This window comes from Urocitellus parryii, chromosome 15 (genome assembly GCF_045843805.1).
Source record: "Urocitellus parryii isolate mUroPar1 chromosome 15, mUroPar1.hap1, whole genome shotgun sequence".
Taxonomy (NCBI): domain Eukaryota; kingdom Metazoa; phylum Chordata; class Mammalia; order Rodentia; family Sciuridae; genus Urocitellus; species Urocitellus parryii.
The window spans coordinates 11,420,883-11,442,694 of NC_135545.1; the positions used below are offsets into that span (position 1 = coordinate 11,420,883).

Sequence of the window (21,812 nt, forward strand, 5' to 3'; positions counted from 1 at the left end):
GGGCAATGCTGTCAGATGAGACAGAAGGGTAAATACAGAAGGGAGCGTGTGCTGCTTATTTTCCACTTACCCTCCACCCTTCTCCTCCCATATGGATGGCATCATCTGGGCTCCCTTGCCCTCAAATTTCTAATTAGGTTCTCCCTAAGAGAGGCATCGGCAGGGCATTAGAAAGTGGGAAAAGAAAGCATTCTGGATAAATCTTCTACTCCCAGCTCTGTCTCTTGGTTCTGGCAGTGGCTGTGCACCGCCCTCCCACAATTGCAGCTCTTCTCAGGTGTGTTCCGTGGCTCTCACAGAGCTCAGTAATACCCTTTCTTTTCCTTGCCCCTTCAGACCTAAGGGTGGTCATAGTTTCCTGCTGCCTAACCTCCCTTGTTGGTTCCCTCAACCCTGCCCACACCTCTGCAAATGGTCCCTTCATTAAATTATCTTCAAAATCTCAGCTGTGGTGCCTTCTGTTTCCTGCTGGGACCCTGACTATTAGAATGTCAGTGGGAGAGATCAGATGGTTCACTCGAGGTTCTGGCTGGGCAGGGAATGGAGAGAAGCCAGGAGGGGTCTGGCAAACTGGCAGACCACAAAGGGATCAATGGAGTGGAACTCCCTATGAGTTGATGCTACAGGTGTGATAACCATGAGGATCTGTCAGACATGGAAGGCAGGTGCTGGGATCAGAGAGCAGAATACTAGATTTTGAAGGCATGGAAGATGGTACTGGGTTGTAGTTAAAACCAGGGAGATTTAATTTGGGACTCAGAATCCTATCTTAGAACCTTGGCTCTGCCACTTTACTAAATGTGTCACTTCGGCAAGTGACTTCACCCTGAATGTGTATCCTCTTTTGTAAAATAAGAATAGTAATACCAAACTCGCAGGTTTGTGCAAGGGATAAACACATTATACAATGTCTGGTACAGTGCCTGGCATGTAGTGTAAATACTCAGTAAATGTCCAATAAGTATGCTAGACTCAGTCCAAGGTGTGATCATGGGAGTGGATGGCTGGAATGGGATGAAGGTCACCAGGGATGAGGTGGAAAGAGACTGTGTGGCTAGATAATTGGAAAGATGGATCATCACAAAGAAGTTAAATATCCCAGCAGGACAACACGGGTTTGGGTAGAGAGGGAAACTCTTGGCCATGCTAGCCATTTATAAACTCTCAGGTTCCTCATTCAAGAAAGAGCAAAAATTAATCATTGAGAAGAAGAAATACAAACCACAATGATACACTACCACACATCCTCCAGATGGTCAAAATTTAAGCATTTGATAATATCAAGTATTGGTATCAAGCATGAAGCAAAGGCAACACTCATTCATTTTTTAAAAAATATTTTTTTAGTTGTGGATGAAAACAATATCTTTATTTATTTATTTAAATATATATATTTTTTTAGTTATACATGGGCACAATATCTTTATTTTGTTTATTTTTATGTGGTGCTGAGGATCGAACCCAGTGCTTCACATGTGTGAGACAAGTGCTCTACCACTGAACCACAACCCCAGCCCTCTCATTCAGTTTTGGTACACTGGTACAGTCACTTTAGGAAATTGGTTTAGAGCTGAATCTGGTGACACATGCCTATAATCCCAGTGACCCTTGAGGCTGAGACAGTTCAAGGCCAGCCTCAGCAATTTAACAAGGCTCTAAGCAATTCAGTAAGGCCCTGTCTCAAAATAAAAAAAAGGGCTAAGGATGTGGTCTCAGTGGTTAAGAACCCCTGGGTTCAATCCCCAGTGTTTTCAGTTGGGGGTAGGGGGGGAGTGGCTGGAGGTTGTGACCAGGAAAGAGCCCATGACCAAAAGGTGGCCAGGGGTTCCGAGATGCTCAGATGTGTTTCTTGTTGTAGGGGCACGTGTGTTTTACATTAATATACAGTTAGTCCTCTGCACTTTTCAAAATATTTCGTAACTAAAATGTATCTGGGAGGTGTTGATTTTGCAACAGGGAGATTCCCAGCCCAGAAACTCCCCGGGTGACCCTCCTCCACGGGCTCCTCCAGCTCACTCATGGCTCTCACCATTCTGGGCGGTGACCTACTGGGTCCCCTTCTGGCTCAGCACCAAGAGAGCTGCACCCAGGCTAGAGTTACCAGAGCCCACAGCGGAGCCCAAATCAGGTCTGGCTCGCGCACCCCCAGGACCATGTGCTGCCAAGCTCCAGTACACCTCCTGTCACCACCCTACCTCAACTGTCAGGGTCCATGTCTCCTCCCCCGTTCCCGCTGCCCGCCAGGGGTGGCTGATTCTGCTCTTCCACTTACCTGTCACTCTGTCCATCTGTCTCTCTACATCCCATTCAGGAACATTCCCCAAGGCCTTCAAAAGGATTCCTCTATGCCTCGAATGCCCCCTCTGGGCCATTCTTCCGAATTCCTACGCAACCTTCAGGGCCTGCCCTGGGCTCCGCTCCTCTGAGGAACCACGGCCCACCTTCCTCGGAGCCTCCACACGCCCCTATTTTCCATGGCCCCAGCCTATCCCCACCCTGCTCCACAGACTCCTGTTTCTTGATTTCTGAAACTCTTTTGGTTTCTTCATGGCCTAAGGTTGACCCACCCGCGAGGGCCAGCGGCTCTATCAAGCCTAGGTGAGCTCCATGGTGCCCGCGCTCCCGAATGTTCCGGAGGCGCGAGGCGTTGCCTCAAGTTTCCCGCCACTGAGGATTTCCTGGGCTGCACTGCGCCTGCGCGAGTTCACCTCACGGTTAGACTTTTCCTAAGCACGTGCTAGCTAAAAATGGTGCGCAGCGGCTGAAAAGGGTGGGGTTGAAGAGAGTGGGCAGGGCTTGGAGGGTGGAACCTAATCAGTGGGCGGAGCCTGAAATGTGCCCAGCTGGGGGGGCGGGGCCAGTCATTCAAAAGAGGGAGGAGGGAGTCCAGCCTCATGCATTTGAAGGAAAGGTGCATCCTGGACTTCATAAAGCCCCATAAGTTGGGAACCTGGCAGAGGTTATAGCAAGCAGCTGCTCTGCTCTCACCTCCAAGCAGAGAGCTTCAAATTCTAGAAGATTGTGGAATAACTCCTACACTCCTCTGATCAGAGACCCCATTCCCAGGAGGGAAGGGTGGGAGCAAGGGAATGGCAGTCCAATCTTAGTGCCTTCATTAAGGTAGAAATACTCAATATTTCCGTGTGTAACTATTCCTCAGGCACGTCACTTCCTAAGCCAGTTTCTAAAAAATGCAGATAAAATCCCCACAAAGTAACTATTAAATAGACCATGAGTGAGCTCCCAGAGAAATATGCTTCCTCCCCGAGTCTATCAAAGCAGGGTCTGAAACTGATCACACAGGAGTTGGTCAGACCAGCCTGGATTCCTGGTGAGGACTCAACTCCTAGGCCTGCCACTCCATCCTGTGCATTGACATAAGTCAATGGTTCAGAAAGGTCTCAAAGTGTCCTCAGGGGTACACTACCCCATGAAAAGTCAGCCCTTAGAAATGCCTGCCCACCCTCTCCCTAAGATGACTCACCCAGGGCCCCCCCTCTCTCAAGCTTAGGCAAGGGGATGATTGGCTCCTCAGGGTCCACAACAGAGCCCAGCTCAGGACCTGACACACAACACATATAGGACCATTTGCTGCCAAGCCCCAGGTTCCCTTCCCCTGACAGGAAAACCTGGGTATTGTGTAAACTGGAGTTCCTGAACCCGTTCCATAGGTGATGGGGAAGGCTGGAGGCCACAATCTCAGTTACAGCCACATAGGAGGAAGAAGTGCTTGTCCTCAAAGAGGAAGAGACACCCAGGTTACGAAAAGGTGAATGCCTAGCCACAGAAGAGATTCTGAGCAGAGAACCCCTGGCTACCTGTCCTTTTAAGTTTCTAAACCTTGGGGCTTCACCAGCCTTGAGGGTAGCTGGTTCACCTCACCATGCTAGTTGTGAACTGCTGGGCACAGTGGCACATGCCTGTCTCAGCTCAGGAGGCTGAGACAGGAGGATTGAGAGTTCAAAGCCAGCCTCAGCAACTCAGTGAGACCCTGTCTCTAAACAAAATACAAAATAGGGCTGGGGAATGTGGCTCAGTGGTTGAATGCCCCTGATTTCAATCCCCAGTATCAGAAAAAAAAAAAAAAAAGAAGAAAAAAAATCCTGAGAACCCCCAACAAGGGCATACAGGAACAAAGCATGTGTGAACAGGTGAACAGGGTGGGGAGTTTATGACTCCAAAGCAGCTGGCAGATGATCCAACAGCCTGGTCATCCTCCAGCCCATACAGTGGGCCAGGAACACTCCTTCTCCCAGTACATCAAGAAAGAGTCCTAGAGAGCCTGATGCCCACCTATGCCCTTTCCAGGGCAGTTTTATTGGTGCCATTTGTAAAAGGTCTTCCCATCAGCCCCCAAGTGTTTGCTTTCCCTTTCCAAGAAGGTGACTGATTCTGGCCCTGGCCCCAAAGACAACAGCAGACCTTGATCCGATGCTGCTACAAAACCCAAATGACACTCTGGGTAAGGGTCCAAGGGCAAGTCTGTGCCTAGCTCTGGGGAGCAGGAGAAAGAGAAGAGAGCTGGGTCTGTGTGGGGACACCGGGCAGAGCCCTGGCTGGCTGAAGATGTGTGGGCAAGGTGAGCCGGCCCCATGGACACCCCAGCTCCAGAGCCCACTAGTGTGGCTGAAGCCCAGGTAGGGGCGGTAAAATCAAAAATCCTGAGAAAGAAGCCCTTAGGCCAAAAAAGTATGTGGAGCAGGCCAGGGCAGGGGCCGAGGAAGATTTCCGAGGGGGCAGTGTGTGAGTGTGGATGTGTGTGTGCACTCATGCACATGTGCGCAGACAGCCCAGGGCCACAGACACTATGTGCAAGGGGGGCTTTGGTGAGTGTGCAGCTATGCCCCCCACCCTTTGGAGCTCTGTAGGCCTGAGCCCTCAGCCTCCCAAGGCTAAGGGAACACACCTAGGGGTGGAGAGTTTGGGAAGGAACTTGGCTGGAAGTGGTTTAGGCCTCAGAACCCACATCCTGTAGGAGAGGCTGTCAAGGGGCCTGCTGTCCCGCTGCAGTCCTTAGAGCTGCTGGAGTGACAGTCTTATAGGGGCAGAGATGGTCATCTTCTCAGGGGGAAAGATGGTCCGGAGACTCGGAGGAGGTGGGATCAGTCCTGCCTGATCCAAGATCAAGAGGCCTCCGTTGGGCGTCGTCCCCCCTCCTCTTCCATCAGCAACAAGCGGCGCCGGCCAGCCTCGTAGTCAGCCTCGTCCACACTGACCAGCAGGCGGACAGCCTCCCGGCCCACGGCCTCACGCAGGGCCTCAGTCAGGAACACGCCCCGCAGGGCCTGTAGCAGGGCACCACTCAGATAGTCACCCCAGAAGGCGTCCAGATAGGAGAGCTCTGAGAACTTGATGTCACACACCACAGAGCCCAGGTCCCTTGAGCGCAGCACTGCAGTGGCCTGCCCAAACACGTCCAGCTGTCGTGCCAGTGCCTGGGGTCTCCGGGATGCCACGCCCTGCTCCAAGGCAGGCCCATGCTCACAGTACTCTGCTCGAACCCGGAGCCGTATGTCTGCAGGGGAAGGAGGGATCTGTCAGTGGGTACCCACTGCCCGCCACCCTGGCACCCTTCTTCCCCTCCCTTCAGCCTCTTCCGGCGGGCCCTCTGCCCTGCCCTCTTCCAGAAGCCATACCTAAGGACTGTGAAGTTATAACCAAAATCACTTTGCTCCTTCCCAGATATAGGGTCCTTGCTACTCCCCCCCAACCACCAGCGTTCTCCAGCTGAGCCCTGCCTCTCCCCAAGCCAGGGGTGCTCTCTCCCCACAGTTCCCCAGGGCCCCCTCCCCCAATTCCTGCAGTCTTTACTCAAACATCTTTTTCCCAGTGAGGCCGCCTGACTGGCCTGTTACACTCCACCCACCGCCCCACCTCCCCAGGCACTGCCCCACCCAGCTCTTTTTCCCCAGGGTGTTTATCACCTTCTAACTTACTCCACAGGCCACTACTGAGCCATCATCCTTCTCCCCTAATGGGAGCTCCCTGAAGGAAGGGATCTGTTGTCTGTTTTGTTCACTGGTATATCCTTGTGGCACACAGTAGGCAATTGGTGTGAGTTGGTGAAGGAACCAATGCATGAACTAACAGACTTGCCTTCAGGCAACCAGCCTTGCACCACTCCTCAGAGAGAGAGTCCCAGGCTGCCCACACCTGCATCCTCTCAGCAGCTCCAGCAGGCGAGGAGCCTGAGCAGGCCTAGTGGGAGGTAGGCACTCTGGTCACAGAGGCGAAGATGGTGGTAGGCCTGGAGCTGCTGGGGGCTGCTGTGCCACCAAAGAGGAGACCAAAGCCCACACAGGGCCAAGGATACAGAGGAAGATTCCAGAGTTTGTCATATGGTCAAAGAAGGATCATCAGGCACACTATGCCTAGGTTTTCAGTTACAATCAATTCCCCACCACACACTTTTTTTTGGTAGTGCTGGGGATGGAACCCAGGGCCTCACACATGCTAAGTTAAGGCTCTGCCACTGAGCTACATCCCCAGTCCTTTTATTTGTTTTTTATTTTGACAGGGTCTCATTAAGTTGGCAAGGCTGGCCTCAAACTGGTGTTGGCAATCCCTCCACCTCAATCTCCAGAGTAGCTGAGTAGCTGGTATCACCAGGCCCCACACCCAGGCACCATCAATTCTCTTTTTTGCTTAAACCAGTTTCAGTTGGACTTCTGTCATTTACAAATCTACCTTCATCTGCCCACACGAGGTGATAGGAAATGGGACATGGGACTTCTGAAGCTATCCCTACAAGCAAAAACTTGTGCATATCACCTCTCATGGACATCTGAATCTCCACCTGTGAAGTGGGACTGGTAAACACTGCCAACCCTATACACACCCAGCACAGGGTTACTCCAGGACCAGCTGCATGCTGAAACAGCAGAGGCAGCAAACACTCAAGAGTGCTATCTCTGGCACTACTCCCAGGGCCTGAATCATAAGATTAATCCGCAAAGGGATTGACCACCCTTTGAGCACCCCAATTTACAGATGAGGAAATGGAGGCCAAGAGAAATGAAGTGACTTGTCCAAGGTCACACTGCCAGGCAATCACAGTGTTTAACAAATAGCATTGAACCTCCTCTGCCCAGGGAGCAGGCTGCTAAGTTGAAGGATCTGATTCCAACTCAGGACCTTTAGGTGCTGCTGTGTGAACTGGGACAAGTCACAACCTCTCAAACCAGGACATAATCTCTTGCTGTGGAGAGCTGTTAAGAGAATTAAAAAGACAGCAACAGACAGAAAGAATAAGCTAGTAACATGCCTGGTGCCCAATGGGTGCTTTAACAATGACAGTTGCCTACTCTATGCCATGCCAAGTGTCTGACATTTAGGAATACAGCAGTTAGCCCTGCAGGGCAAGGGCTACTGCCAGCCCATCGAACAGATAAGGAAAGCAAAGCTCTGGGAAAGGAAGTCTCCTGCCATGGGCCCCCTTCACCTTTCACACAAGTGTCAGCAGATAGCAGAAGAGCACAAAGCAGGTCCCCTGCACACCAAGACAACTTCTCACCCCACCCATTTCCTCCTCCCACCCCAAACCCCTTCCTCTTTCTGCCTCCAGGGGCTCTCCATCCTTTCCACTCAAGGCCCAGGGAAGCTTCCCCTGCCCCAATCCCCAGGTCCTCCCATGGCCCTTTAGCCCATCCCCCTCTACCCTGAGGACCAGATAAACCCCCAGGGATTCACTCTTGACTCTGTAAATGCCTGGCTATGCCCTCAATGTGGGTGAGATCAGGGGGTTTCTAGGAACAGCACCTGCCCAAGGCCACACAGGGCAGGGCAGCAGCAGAGGCAGAGCCAGCTAGCAGAGTCGCACAGACCTGGAGGTGAGTCCCAGCTCTGCCACTCTCTAGCTCTGGGGCCTTGGGTATGTGACCTCACCTCTCTGAGCCTCAGTTTCCTCATCTGAAAAACATAAACAAACAAGAGGTCCCTGCTGCACTGTGGAGTCACGAGGATTAAATGAGGCAACTCACCAGTGACTTGGCCACAGGAATGCCCCAAAAACAGGAACTACAATTTCGACACCCACCTCTGTGGCCCCATGGCCCCTGCCCACACCCTCACCTCCCTTGCCTAGGTCCCTAAGCCCACTTCACCCTTCGTCAACTCCCTCACTGCTACGTTCTCCCATACCCTACCCTCCAGCCACAGCAAAGCACTCCTAGCATAGCCTCACTTCCTCACAGAACGGCCTGTCCCACCTCCTCTGCCCCCAATACCTCCACTCACTCACCAAGGCTAGTTTTCAGGGACCCCCTTTATCCTGCCCAGCTGATCAACTCCCAGCTCACCCTGCTCAGCCAGAATGTTAATGGCCCCATGTGGAAATCTATTCATGCAGAGTGCCTGCCACATGGGGAACAGAGGACAAGGCAAGGGTAGGCTCATGAGTTCTCACTCAAAAGGTATTTACTGAGTACCATACACACAAGGCTAACGTGAGGACCCTGCTGCAAATGGACAGAGAGATGTGCTGCCCGCAGGTGGGGATCACTCTCCAATGCCAGGCCCTGCCGCTGGCTTTTCCCTACCTTAGCCCACCTAATCATCTGGGCGCTTTAAACATCCCTTTTTACACATTAAGAAATCCTTCATCAGAACACAGTCCGATCTCTGATGTGGAAAACAGAACGACGGTACAACGAGGGAACAGACAGAAGCTCCCCTGGTAGGAAAACAATGCTTTCCGGAGTGGCCACTCCACCCCAGCTTAGCCCTGAATCATGTGCTTTACATACAGCCTTTCCTCGACTCCATACCAACACAACAACAGATGCCACTTCCATGATGTCTACTATGGGCTGCACATCCTCTCACCCTTTGGATCATACCCCAACCTTATGAGGTGATGCTGTTGTTATTTTCTTTTTGCAGCTAGGGATACTGAGGCATAGAGGTTGAGTCAGCTGCCTAAGGCCAGAATTCCATCCAAGGGACGTGGCTCTAGAGCCCAAGTTCTTAACTACCCTATCCTGTTCACGACCTCTCATGCATAATTAAAAGACATCCTAGGGCTGGGTTATAGCTCAGTGGCAGAGCGCTTGCCTACCAAGTGTGAGGCACTGGGTTCAATCCTCAGCACCACATAAATAAATTAATTAGTTAAAAAAATATTGTGTCCATCTACAAAAAAAAAAAAAAAAAAAAAGACATCCTGAGGACCAAGGAAAGAATGATATAGAATGAGTTAAATTTAGACAGGATCATTGTTCCTCTGAAGAAAATGACACCTGAGGGGTTGGGGCTGTGGCTCAGCAGTAGAGCACTCGCCTAGCACGTGTGAGGCTCTGGGTTTGATCCTCAGCACCACATATGAATTAATAAATAAAATAAAGGTATTTAAAAGGATGTAAGCGTAATATATATATAAAAAAGAAAGAAAATGACACCTGAAGTAAAACTTTATAAGGCGTTTTAGCCAGGAAAAAAGGAAAGAATGGCTTCTTAGACGGAAGAGAGAAGCATGTACAAATCCGGGGAGGAAAATTCACTTGGGAGGCCCACAGGCCGAGGGGCTGGCCTGGCCAGACATGGTAGAAGAGCACAGGTAGCAGACTCAGAGGTCTGGTCTCTCTCACCAGCGGAACACCATGTTTCTGGAGCCTCTGGAAATGACCACACCTCTCTGTACTTCAGTGGTCTCCTTCCTAAAACAAGGCTCACCCCACCACCTGTCCTCATGGGGCTACGTGGGAATGACACAGCTGCAAAGTACAGCACTGAGTTCAGGTCTGGATGAAGGAAGGACGGCACTGCCCGACACGGACACCACTCCAGCCACTCTATAGAAGTGGCAGTTGACAGCAACAGGGCCAGAGCCTCTGATGACTGTCCAGGATGGAAGCAATGGATGTGGAAAAATGTCGATGGACTGGTCCAGGTGTGGCAGTGAGGGGTGAGGCAGGATGAGCATCCATGTGACCTGGGCTGGGGGCTGGCTGGACTATTTCCAAGTTGGCAGCAGTGGGAAATGCTCCTGCCCCAGTAGGTCTAGTGGGATCTACCCTCCTAGAGTGGAGAGTTGCTCCCGCTTTCTGTACCCAGGTGGTCCCCTGTACCTTCTTAGCCCCACCTGGCTCTAGGATCTCTCTTCTGGAGCAGAATGGGAGGCAGAAATGGGAGGGGTTTCACAGTGGGGCACCAGAGAGATCAAGGGAGCACATCCTGGGATAGGGGTTTGAGAACTCCAAAATGACCTTACTTGGGTCCTTTCTCTTAGAGTCCCTAGGGGGGTAGGATGGGAACAAAAAGGACCTGTATTCCCACGGCACTGGTACAGAGGCAACTAGCATCCTTCCAAGGAAATCACCTTCCACCACCTCTGCTGCCACCACATGAGGGCCAGCACCACGTGCTTCTGAACAGTGGGACCCCTCCCCACCCTCCTGGCTCCACAGCTGCCTCACTCTGGCTTCTTCCAGAGAAACGGTATCAAACATAAAGTTCTTCTCTACTGAACTAATGAACTGAGGCAATAAGAAGCTGCTGGCCACTTCAAAGATAGAGAAGCAGCCACTGCCTGCTTCCTAACACAAGAACATACCAACACCTAAAAGTAAGTCTGGGAATTAAAACATCAAACCAGAGCAAGCCTCTCAGACCCAACTGCCTACGCCCAGGTCAGTGGACAGGGTCAAATCAGCCCTACCTCAGGATCCAACCAACCAAATCCAGTCTCAGGAAATAGACAAATACTCTCAACAAATGATGCAAGAGGGCAAAGAGGAATAGCAGGGGATCCTAGAGATTTGGAGAGACTTCACAGAACCCTCATTTATGAGCCAAGTGGAAATTTGAGCACTACTGAGATGTGTAACAGGAAGGAATTATCATTACTGATTTTTTTGGAGTGATAATGTTTTAAGGAATTGTTCTCTTTTATAGATACAGAGCAAAACATGTGCCCATAAAATAAAAAGACAGCTGGAATTGACTCCAAAACAACATGGCTCCTGAGACATCAGACACAGCTAACAACTGCCAAAGCTTGGTGACAAGGTCCTGGGAGTTGTTTTACCAGTTGATTTGCTTTGGAATATTTTCCACAAAAATTCTGGGAGTGGGGGCAAGCAAAGCTGATCCTGCCATTCAAATTCTATAAGTGCTTTCCATAATTCAAAAAAAAAGAAAGAAAGAAAAAATGCAAAGACTTCAAGATCTGCCCTGTTCCTTTTCCTGTCCCCATCTTCCAAAAGTCTCCCCTTGGCTCCAGTCCCAGTCTTGCCAGCTTCCTTGCTACCCCTTGACTGCCACGGGCACACTTCTATTTGGGTCTCTGTTCCTACTGTCCTCGACATCAGGAACACTTCCTGCCATCTAACTTGGGTTTCTCCTCCTGCCGGAACACATCTCAGTGAAGGCAGAGGACTCCCAGTGCTGCTGTGCCTAGCACATACTAAGCCCTCCATAAATACATGCAGAATAAACAAATTAATAAATCCTAGTTTCAGCCTAGCTATGCCCCTGTCACTCAGACTAGTGACTTCCTTTCCCTCGGCCTGTTTCCTTCTTTGCAAAAGGGATGAGGCTCCCTCAGTGCTTGAGAATTCAAGGTCAGGCAGGCAACACGCAAAGCACAGTAGATGGGTCTGAGAGGCATGGAAGATCAGAGTTCCTATTATCCAAGCTTAGGATCCCCAAGTTTCCTTCTCATACTCTCAGACATTTAGAAGTTTAGTCTAGTTCTATTCCTCAGTAGAAGCAGTTCACTGCCGCCAATCCCCACAAGTGTCACAGATTTGGAGGAACAAGAATGGCAAACCTCTTCTTCAATCAGGTCAGGAGGGGCTTCCTTCCACCTGTAGCACTGGGCCTTGTGGCCTCATTAAAGGTAAGGCATCCCATCTTTTCAGAGGGGAATCTGGGGCCCACATGGGGACAGCCTCACTCCAACCCCACCCTGCCTGGTGAGTCAGCAATCATCCCTGCATGCCCATCCCTGGCAATATCCAACCACACCCTGGTTAATATCCTCCTGGCCTCAGGGAAGAGACCTGAAGCCTGGCCTGGCCTGCTCTTGTACTCCCCAAGGCAGTGACTCCCTCACCCACCCAGCCAGCTGGGTTGCTCTCTCTGGTAATTACTACCTGACTTGGAGGAGAGTCAACACCAGGCAGTCACCCCCGGAAGCCAGGAACTGTGTGAGGATGCAGGGCTGGCTCTGCTGCTGTTTATGCCTGCATCTAGCCAGGTAATCTGCAGCCTCATCTATGAGGTTTGACACCCACCTGCCAGGAAGGCCACATGGGCACTAACAGGAGCTAGCATGTGTCTTTCATGGGCTGCAGCCAGCTCTGCAGACGGCAGGAGGAAGGACCCTCAAGGTGAGATCCCTTGTGCATGAACAGCTGCCCCATATCTCCATGTCTACTTCCACCTGACCCAGCCCTGGCTTGAGCAGGCCACCAGCTTCTCCTGAGTTTCCCGATTTCCAGTTTCCACATCAGCCTCCTCACCCTAATCCTTTCTCTGGTGCACTGGCTGCTTCCTCTGCCCTCACCCTGCTGTGAGTTTGCCGGGGGCTCCCTCCTGGCATCATCTGGTCCCAGCCTCTGCACAGGGGTGCTCTGTCAGGCCCAACAGCATGTATGGCTCTTTGTCCCCTCCCTGGCTTTTCAATTCCTCAGAGCACTAACCACCAGCTGTCATTAGATGATATGCTGATGTATTTGCAAGTTATCTGTCTGGCTCATTATCATGTAAAAAACTCCTCAAAGCTAGAAACTTCTCCACCTCTATGCCTAGACCAGTGCCTGGCATAGAGATTATGCTCAATAATAAAAACCATGTGAGGTTGGGGATGTGGCTCAAGTGGTAGCGTGCTCATCTGGCATGCGTGGGGCACTGAGTTCGATCCTCAGCACCACATAAAGATAAAGATATTGTGTCCACCTAAAAAAACTAAAAAATAAATATATTAAAAAAAAAAACAACAGGTGAAGGAGTTAGCAAATGAACGTGTCTGGGGCTCCCACCAATGCCAGAATAAAGTCTAAACCTCCAGAGCCTCACCTACCTCCTTTCCACTGCTCCTATCACAAATAATTTTTTTTTTAGATGTTCATAGACCTTTATTTTATTCACTTATTTATATGAATGCTAAGATTTGAACCTAGTGCCTCACATGTCAGGCAAATGCTGTACCACTGAGCTCCAGCCCCAATCCCAGAATCTTTTCTCCTGGACTCACCCTGTCTATATCCTGCTGTGGACACTTGGTACTTTGGGGTCACTACCAGGAATGCCCTTCTCAGCTCCTCTCTTCCAGCATCCTTTACCTCATCCCCAAGGCTGGTCAGAAGGATCCCCTGTACGCCCTAGCATCCCTGTACTCACACTATTATGATACCTGTCACCATCAGCCCGGCTGCCACATCCCTCATCTGTCTCCCCTGCAGCCTGGGAACACAGCTTGTGTGATCTGATCCCCTCTTTTCCCTGGACTTGTCCAACTAAGAGAAGGGAGTCCCACAAAGAAGGGTAGGGATGGTCCATGGCTGCATCTTCTCCACAGGACCACGTAAACTTCTCATGAGCAAGTCATGAGAGTCTCCACAGCAGCACCCCTCCCTGACATCTCACTCACCTGTTATCTGTAGTAGGCCCTATGTCCAAAATATTACCTTGATTCCTTGGCCCACCCCTTCTCACCCTCTCCAACCTGACTACCCCAGGCAGACCTCTGCCCTCCTCCCTAACAGGCTGCAGACCCTGTTCACTTCATTTTCCAGCTTCCATGTTACTTGATGCACTAAACAGGCACTCAAGAGAGCATGTACTAGAAGCCCAGCTGTAAGCCCTATGCACTACAACTCCCTCACTGAATTTCCGGACGAAGTCAAGAGTACCTTGAAAAAAGGCATCAGGTCACATTACTCTCTTGCTTAAAACCCTTTGACAACCCAAGAAGCAAAGACAAAAATCTACACTCCACTCTGCCCTGTGGCCTGCTGGTTCTTCCACCTGTTCCTTTATCTTCATGGCACCTATCATCCTCTAAAGTGATTCTCAGTTCCACAGGTTTGTCACCTGACTGCAGGATCAACAGCACAAGGGCAGGACTGCCCTACTGCATTACTGTCCGAAGCCCAGCAACAGCAACACTAAGAGCAACTTCACCAGCACGTGCCTTGGGCCAAGCACTATTCCAAGCAGATTATTCAGTTAGCTCTTCTTGTCTCATAACTCCAATCAGGATCCTTATTAGCCTTGCTTTATTACAGATGTGCAACCAGGCGCCAAGAGATTCAGGCACCTTCCCAGGGTCAGACAGCTTGTTTAAATGTTAAGGCTAGTTTGTGACTCAGGCAGCCTGAACTGGGGTCCTAGTTTTACTATCTCTGCAATATACACCAATGCACAAGATGATTGTCAAAAAAGTAATCCCTATAGGTGTTTGCTGAATAAACAAATGAAACTGGGGCACAGGATTGTCATGGAAGGTTTCCTGGAGGAGGTGGCATGTGATTTGACCTCAACTGCAGGCAGGATATAGAAGAACAAGATGGCAACAGAAAAAGCAAAAATTACACTGCTGAATGGTAGCTGAGCTGCTGCCCATCTGCCAGGTGTGTCATGCTCCAGACAAACGCCTGTCTGTCCTACCCTCCAACCCCACAGCCTGCTCTGGGCACTGTACATGCATTCCCAAGACTCATGGACACATACCACAGGTCACTTTGCCTTCTGACGTAGACCTGGCTGGCTCCTGCTGCTGCTGGGGGGTGGCTGGACCCCCTCTCCGCCGCCGCCTGGCACCACCACTAGGCCGGCCCCGACTCCGACGCTGCCGCTTGGTTGGAGGGGAGCCTGAGGACAGACAGAGGGAACAACTGCTGAGGGCCAGGATGACAGGCAGGATGCCAAGGTGGGTGCCCAGGAGGAGCTCTAGGTCACTGTGGGTAGTACAAGCTCCTGAAGAGCCCCTCTAGAAGTGGCCCTGTCTACAAGATAGAGGTACCACCTATCATCACCTGGAAGGCAGACACCCTTCCACCTAGCAACTCCCCACCACCAAGCAAGCCCTGCCAGGTCTGACCCCAGAGAAGCCCCAGTGCACTCACACCAGGGAACAGACATGACAATGGACACTGGGCATCATTTCACAATCACAGAAGCCTGAAAACAATACTAGGGTCTAACGAGAAAAGGAATGGCTTCTAGGATAGATTGTTGAGGGAATAAAGCAAGGCGCAAAATAAATGTACAATTTTGCATAAAAAAGTAGAAGAAATAAGCTGGGCAGGCTCACACCTGTAATCCCAGTGACTTGGAGGCTGAGGCAGGAGGAGGTTTGAGGACAGCCTGGGCAACTTGCAAGACCCTGTCTTAAAATAAAATTTAAAAAACTCTTAAAATAAAATTTTTATTTAAAATACAATTTAAAAGGTAGTCAGATATGGTGGCACACGCCTGCAATCCCAGCAACTCGAGAGGATCTTAAGTTCAAGGCCAGCCTCACCAACTTAGGGAGGCTCTGTCTCAAAAAATAAAAAGGCCTGGGGGATGTAATTCAGTGGTAAAATACCCCTGGATTAAATCCCCAGTACCCATCCCCCCACAGAAAAAAAAAGGAAATAAAAATATATATGTTATATGTATTACTCTTTACAAGATAAAGCACTGGAAGAACACATTGGAAATAAATCAAATTGGCTATAAACTACTTATGGGAGGCAAGGATAGACATGACTTTGTTTCTGAAATATTTAGAATTGAACTCAAGGTACTCTCTGACTTTTTCTTTTCTTTTCTTTTTTTTTTTTTTTTTTTTTTTTTTTTGGTAGTGCTAGGGATTGAACCCAGGGCCTTGTGCATAAGAGGCTCTACCAACTGAGCTATAGCCCCAGCCCCTCCTATTTAAATATGGAAGCTGGCTGAACTTATGATCCTTCTGCTTCAGCCTCCTGAGTAGCTGAGAATGCAGGTGTGCACCACCATGCCCACTCTATTTTATTTTCTGTGGTAGGCAAGCGTTCTAAAAACCAGCTATATTCTCAGTCTTTTTTTAAATTTTTAAAGAGGATCAAATTGTCCAGGCTGGCCTCAGATTTTCAATCCTCCTGCTTCAGCATCTGGGGTTGCTGGGATTACAGGTGGGCACCATCCATCTGGCTAAAAATGATACTTCTAATGATACTTTTTAAAAACATACTTTAGTTTTTCCTTTCAGCCATGTAACTATCTTACACACTCAAAAAGTTAAAAAGAAACAAGAAGAAACAAACTATAAAATTATGTCAAATTAATTTTCTTCTGTCTCTCTCAAAGAAATGAACCTAACTGTACACATGATTGGTAACATACGAATACTCAGAGGAAAAATTATTTCAAGAAACTTGGAAGAACTCTCTGTGGGAAATGATCAAAGAACAAAAAGAATCACAAACAAATCTCCACCCCCTAGTACTGTGGATCAAACCCAGGGGTGCGTTATCTCTGAGCTTTACATATATCCCCACATCTTTTTATTTTTTATTTTGAAACAGGTCTCACTAAATTGCTTAGGGCCTCGTGAAATTGCTGAGGCTGACCTCAAGCTTTTACAATCCTCCTAACTCAGTCTCCCAAGTTGCTGAATTATAGGCATTTGCAAACAAATCTTACATTTCATTCAGGAAATAAAGACAGCGGTGATATTGATTTTATAATTTTGATGGTACTTTATTATTGCAAATAAAACAAATACATCTATATCTAAATGTGTTAAAAACCAATATTTCCATATTAAAAATTCCTTATAATGTTAATTTCAAATTGAAAAACATTAGAGGGAACTTTTCTATTTTTTATTTATTTTTATGATATTAGGGATTGAACCCAGGACTTCATGCTTGCTAGATAAGCACACCACCATAACCTACATCCCCAGCCATTTCTGTTTTTAAGAAAAGGTCTCTCTAAATTGCTCAGGTGGACCTCAAACTTAGAATGCTCCTGCCTCGGCCTCCCAAGAAGTGCATACCTACAATGCTACTAACAGGCTGAAGCAGAAGGATTACAAGTTTGAAGACAACTTGGCAACTTAATGAGACCCTGTCTTAAAATTTTAAAAAGGCTGGAGAAGTAGCTCAGGGGCAGAGCGCTTGCTTAGCCCCTTACCACACATACAAAAAGAAACCAGGCTCTTTGAAAATCAGCTGATTCTAGGGCCAGGGAAAGGAACATTCAAGGTAAGCCTAGGACATCTTGCAGTGTCACAAGGCTGGAAACATTCAAAGAATGATGGAGACATGGCAAAAGAGGGTAGCCAATTTGAACCTTGGGAAGAATGACTAATTGACTATAACAAAGTAAATAAGTGAACGACTCCATACTGATTCTTGAAAAAGAGAGAGAGAGAAGAAAAGCACTCTTGAAAGAATCCATTTAATAGAGAGAAAAAAGAATTAGAAAATCACCATTTTACAAATATCAACATGAAAACTAGTTTCAGGCAGGGCTCACCCACAAATGCTAAACTCACTGGGGAAATAGCATGTGTGCTAAAGTATCATCTCAAATTATTTAACTGTAAAATAAAAGGAAAGAAATGTTGATTTACAACAAATAAATACAGAAGCTATCACCTTAACCAAGTGATCAAATTTTCCCCACTCACAAAGGGGGACCAGACCTTACATGCCCCATGGTGTACTCCAATATAAAGGAGATAGCATCAACCATGGAAAATTCATGTCAAAATATAATCTGAATCTAACTAAGCCTCCAGACCTAATTCCCACTTCACAGAAAATGGGGGTCAGAGGAACAATTAAATGATAACATCAAGAAATAATTAGACAAATCAAGAAACAAACATTCTACAAAATAATCAGCCTGGTAGGGTTGACATGTCAGGAAAGAAAAAGGTGGGCTGAGGATGTGCCTTAGAAACTACTCATGCATGAGCCCCTGGTTTCTTCCCCAGCACCAATTAAAATAAAAACTCTGGGATGGGGATGTCATTCAGTGGTACAAACACTTGTCTAGCATGTGCCAGGCCCTGGGTGCTATCCCCAGTACCACCAAAAAGAAAGGTCTGGGTAAAGAATAAGTTTTTATTCAACAGCAAGAAATTAAAAAGCCCTAACAATTGCACATATAACAACTCAATCATGACTGGATCCTGGAAGCTGAGATGATCTTAATGGATTTGGAAATGAACCATTAGGATATCTGAGAATTAGTAATTATTTTCTGAGTTACAATTATGGCCTTCAGTTAGTATCCTTATTTCGATGCCTGCTGACTTCAGAGTAAACCTACTGATGTAATTTACATTCAAAGAATTTTTCAACAAACTCAGAATTATATATCACACAACTTGGGGGTGGGGATGTTACCACTAAATCTAAATGATGATGTTCAGAACTAACCTTTAAACTCTTCTGCATGTTTAAAATTTTACATAATAAAAAAAATCAAAAGGGAAAAGTTCAATTGAATCAATAAATTTGGGCATAGCAAGTAAATCAACTGGAAGCACTAAATGTGAACACATCTCAGAATCACATCCAGCTCCGATAGCCAGGTAGAGAATGATACCCACAACATGAAACCATTTAAAATGTGAAACAACTCTGTGTGTAGCTTCAGAATACAAGCTCCTTCCTATAGCTATAATAAACAGACACACTTCAAAAACAAAGCAGAACCACCCCTCAGGCCACATCCTTGATGGGCCAGGGTTGGGGAGGCTTATCAGGAAGAAAGGGACACTGCCACTGTGCCCACCCAGAGGGCTCACCTGTGTCCCACTGGCCCTGCTGAGAATCTGAAGAACTGCTTGACTGCCGCCGACGCCGGCAGTTGCCCTCAGTCCTTTTTGAAGAAGAGCTGGAGGTGCCAAAGCTGTAGCGTTCTGGGGACACTGGGGGAAAAGAACAGAAATTAACATTCATAGCCTTCTGTTCTTCCCAGGCCCAGCCCCAATTCCCATCCCTGGAAAAACTCCTGGACCACAAGGTACCTGAGTATCCCAGAGGTCAGATCCAAACACCCACTCTTTCTCAAACACCTCCTGCCCAGAAGTCATTCAGACACCTTCCGAGACAGAGGACTCATCACCTTTTAAAGCTGCCCAACCTACATCTTCAGCAGCTCCAACTGTCATGCAGCCTTGCGATGGTCCCTTGCCCCCCATCAACTGTCTCTACACCCTGAAGTTCCAAAAAGCAAGCAGAACTCTACAGTTCCTCAAATCATCTTTTCTAGAGCCTGACCCTCATAGTTTAAAAAACAAAACAAAACAAAAAAAACTGTCAATCCTTCCTTAGAGGCGCCTTTCTCCTGGTGATCCCAAACCCACAGGCCCATAATGCCACCCTTCCCAACTCAGCCACTACACCTCTAGTAATCCAACCAAGGGCCCAATAGCCTATTTATGCACATGGCTCCTAGCAGCCTGAAACCCTCCCAGCAACTCACTTGCTTAGAACTGTTCTCCTTTCTTCCCAAGGACCAAAACTCTAAAAAGGGCCAGCCAGGTTTGAGTTCTGGCTACCACACTTTCTAGCTACGTTATATACTAGCCCCTTTGGGATGTACATCTTCTCACTTACCTCTCCATCCCTGCTTGGGTGACCTCTCCACTTCTGTCTCTAGCTATTGATGATACCAACCTCTTGCTATCTCAAGGCTTGGATATTTGCCTTTCTCTCTGCCTGAGACTTTCTGCCCTGACAGCTGTGCTTGCTGGAGTGTGGCCTCACTTCATCATCTCAAAAAGATCTTCTCCAGTCACCTAATCTAAGGCAACCTGGCTTCACTGCATGGCACTTCCCACTCTATCCCATTTTCTTGTTTTCATCTATAAATCTATCTGGAAATTCATCACTTACTTATTTTAGTGTCTGATTCCCCTACTAAATATACTTCACAGAATAAATACCTTTGCTCCATCATCTTATATCCTCTGTGCCCAGCACACAGGATTCAGTTCTAATATGTGGCAAGCTGCTTAACTTTTCTGAACCTATTGTCTTTCCAGTACAGTGGGGTCAGTTGCAGAACTTCCTCTGGGATTACTGGGAGGATATAAGGTGACAGTTAATATGAAGAGCTTACGACGTCACCTGGCTTGCCCTCCACAAACAGTTGTAATAATCATTATTGATGTACCCAAAATTCACAAGCTCACTCCTTCCTCATCTTACTTCTCATTGATACTCTGGGAAGTGAGGGAGTAGAATAGAACATACAGTCTGATGTGGTACTATTCTTGTCAGGGCACTAATACGGGCCCAGCCCAAGAGGAGCAAGGTCCTTCCCCCACCGGAAGTCTGGCACCTTCCCATTCAACCTTACCTGGCCGGCGCCGCTTGCGCGCCAGGTGCGGAAGCAGGTCCTGTCGGGCCAGCACGCGCAGGAGTTGGCCCAGCAGCCGCAGGTTGCTCTCGTCGCACTGTCCGCGGCGCTCCAGCTCCAGTAGCAGTTCCAGGCCGCTGCGGGCGCGGGCCAGGCCGCCGGCGGCTCCGGGGGCCTCATCCAGCAGAAAGGCCAGGAGCTCCAGTTCGCACTCGGTCAGCTGCCCGCCCACCACCTCGAACATACGGTGAAGGGACAGCATGCCATAGTAGTCCAAGCACTCGTCCTCCTCCCAGCTCGGGGCCAGGGTCGACCCGGACAGCGCCATTCCCGGGGGAGGGATGCGGAACAAGCTCAGAACCAGGGCCTAAAACCCACCGCAGGGAAGACATAGTGGTCAGCGACGCGGCGGCCTGGACTTGACACTGGCCGATGCCTGTCTCCCCACCCGCTCCCGAACCGGCCGGACAGGGCCATCCCCAACCATCTTAGCGTCCCCCTCCCAGGAAGTGGTATCTTCCGAGGTACCCTAGTAACAGAGAGACGCCAGACCCCGGTGGTCCTCGGATCAGTCGGGCCAGCCAAGCCCAAACGCCCCTCCCCAGGTGGTATGTTCCAAAATAGCCTCCCCACCGACCAAAGTACTTAGGCCCAAACAAGCCTCTAGGCCCATGCCAGGGCACCTTGTCTACTGCACTGGGACTCTGAATAGTAAATATCCGGTTGTGGTCCTGGGCTCTATCTAGTGGTACCGTCCAATTAGTCCCACCACGCCACCCAGCAGGTACCGTAGAAAGTGACCCTCTGCACCTACAAGTGGGAGCGACCAAGGCAGTCTTCTGCTTCACCCAGGTAAAACTGTCTGACCCGACCCCTCTCCTTTTAAGGGCGGTTCCGCCCTCTCCCCAGCGCCTAAGTGGTTTCGTCTACCCGCCATCAATCGCCCTTAGGCCTCTCTGGATCCTCACCGGATTCCGGCGTCCGATGACTCCAGGGCGACGGCCGCAGCCACTTGTTTTGGATCTTTCTGGCACCTTCTCTATTATTACGCCTGCGTCACCTCGCTCCTCCTCCTTCCCCCAACTCGCGCAGGTGCGACCGCCACGCCCCTTAGGCGCAAGCGCAGAAAGAAACCATCAAGCCCCACCCCTCCTGGGCCACCTGACCCGCCCCCAATCGAAGCTCCCCGACTTGTTTGTGCTGCGCTTGCGCAGGGCGAGAGCCTGGCTGCATCAGGCACTCGGAGGCAAGGTCTCTACTTCCCGTCCTTGACTTCAGCAACCGAGTCCCTGTAGCCTCACATCACGACCTGTTGGAACTACTCATATCATGGGCTACAGTCCCATCTTAATCACGGCCCAGACGCCCACACTACTACGCTCAGCTGCCTGTGGCAAAAGACTATAATAGCGACCGGACGTCCCAGATCCAAGTAGTGCCCAGGCCTCTTACAAGCGTGACCTGGACACGTCTTCCATTAGATTGTCTCCATTCCTAATGGCAACCACGGACCTACATCT

The 21,812-nt window shown here is 49.2% G+C and overlaps 1 protein-coding gene across 1 annotated transcript; it reads right to left on the reverse strand.

Moving 5' to 3' along the window:
• Nucleotides 1–4,183: 4,183 nt before the first annotated feature.
• On the reverse strand, nt 4,184–21,385 carry Dedd2 (death effector domain containing 2). The gene is made up of 5 exons (XM_026403770.2): nt 21,261–21,385; nt 20,293–20,659; nt 18,734–18,856; nt 14,674–14,814; nt 4,184–5,515 (listed from the first exon to the last, which is right to left on the reverse strand). The coding sequence occupies exons 2-5, from the start codon at nt 20,618–20,620 to the stop codon at nt 5,124–5,126; spliced, it is 984 nt and encodes a 327-aa protein (XP_026259555.1). The 5' UTR covers nt 20,621–20,659; nt 21,261–21,385; the 3' UTR covers nt 4,184–5,123.
• Between the last annotated feature and the right edge of the window lie 427 nt (nt 21,386–21,812).

Bases quoted from the DNA above. Each gene is read 5' to 3' on its own strand.
- Dedd2 (XM_026403770.2), bottom strand. From the start codon at position 20,620: ATGGCGCTGTCCGGGTCGACCCTGGCCCCGAGCTGGGAGGAGGACGAG. The intron at 14,815-18,733 runs GTGAGCCCTCTG...GTCTGTCCTCAG, and splicing joins GCAGGGCCAGTGGGACACAG to GCTCCCCTCCAACCAAGCGG. The intron at 5,516-14,673 runs GTATGTGTCCAT...CTTCCCCTGCAG, and splicing joins AGAAGGCAAAGTGACCTGTG to ACATACGGCTCCGGGTTCGA.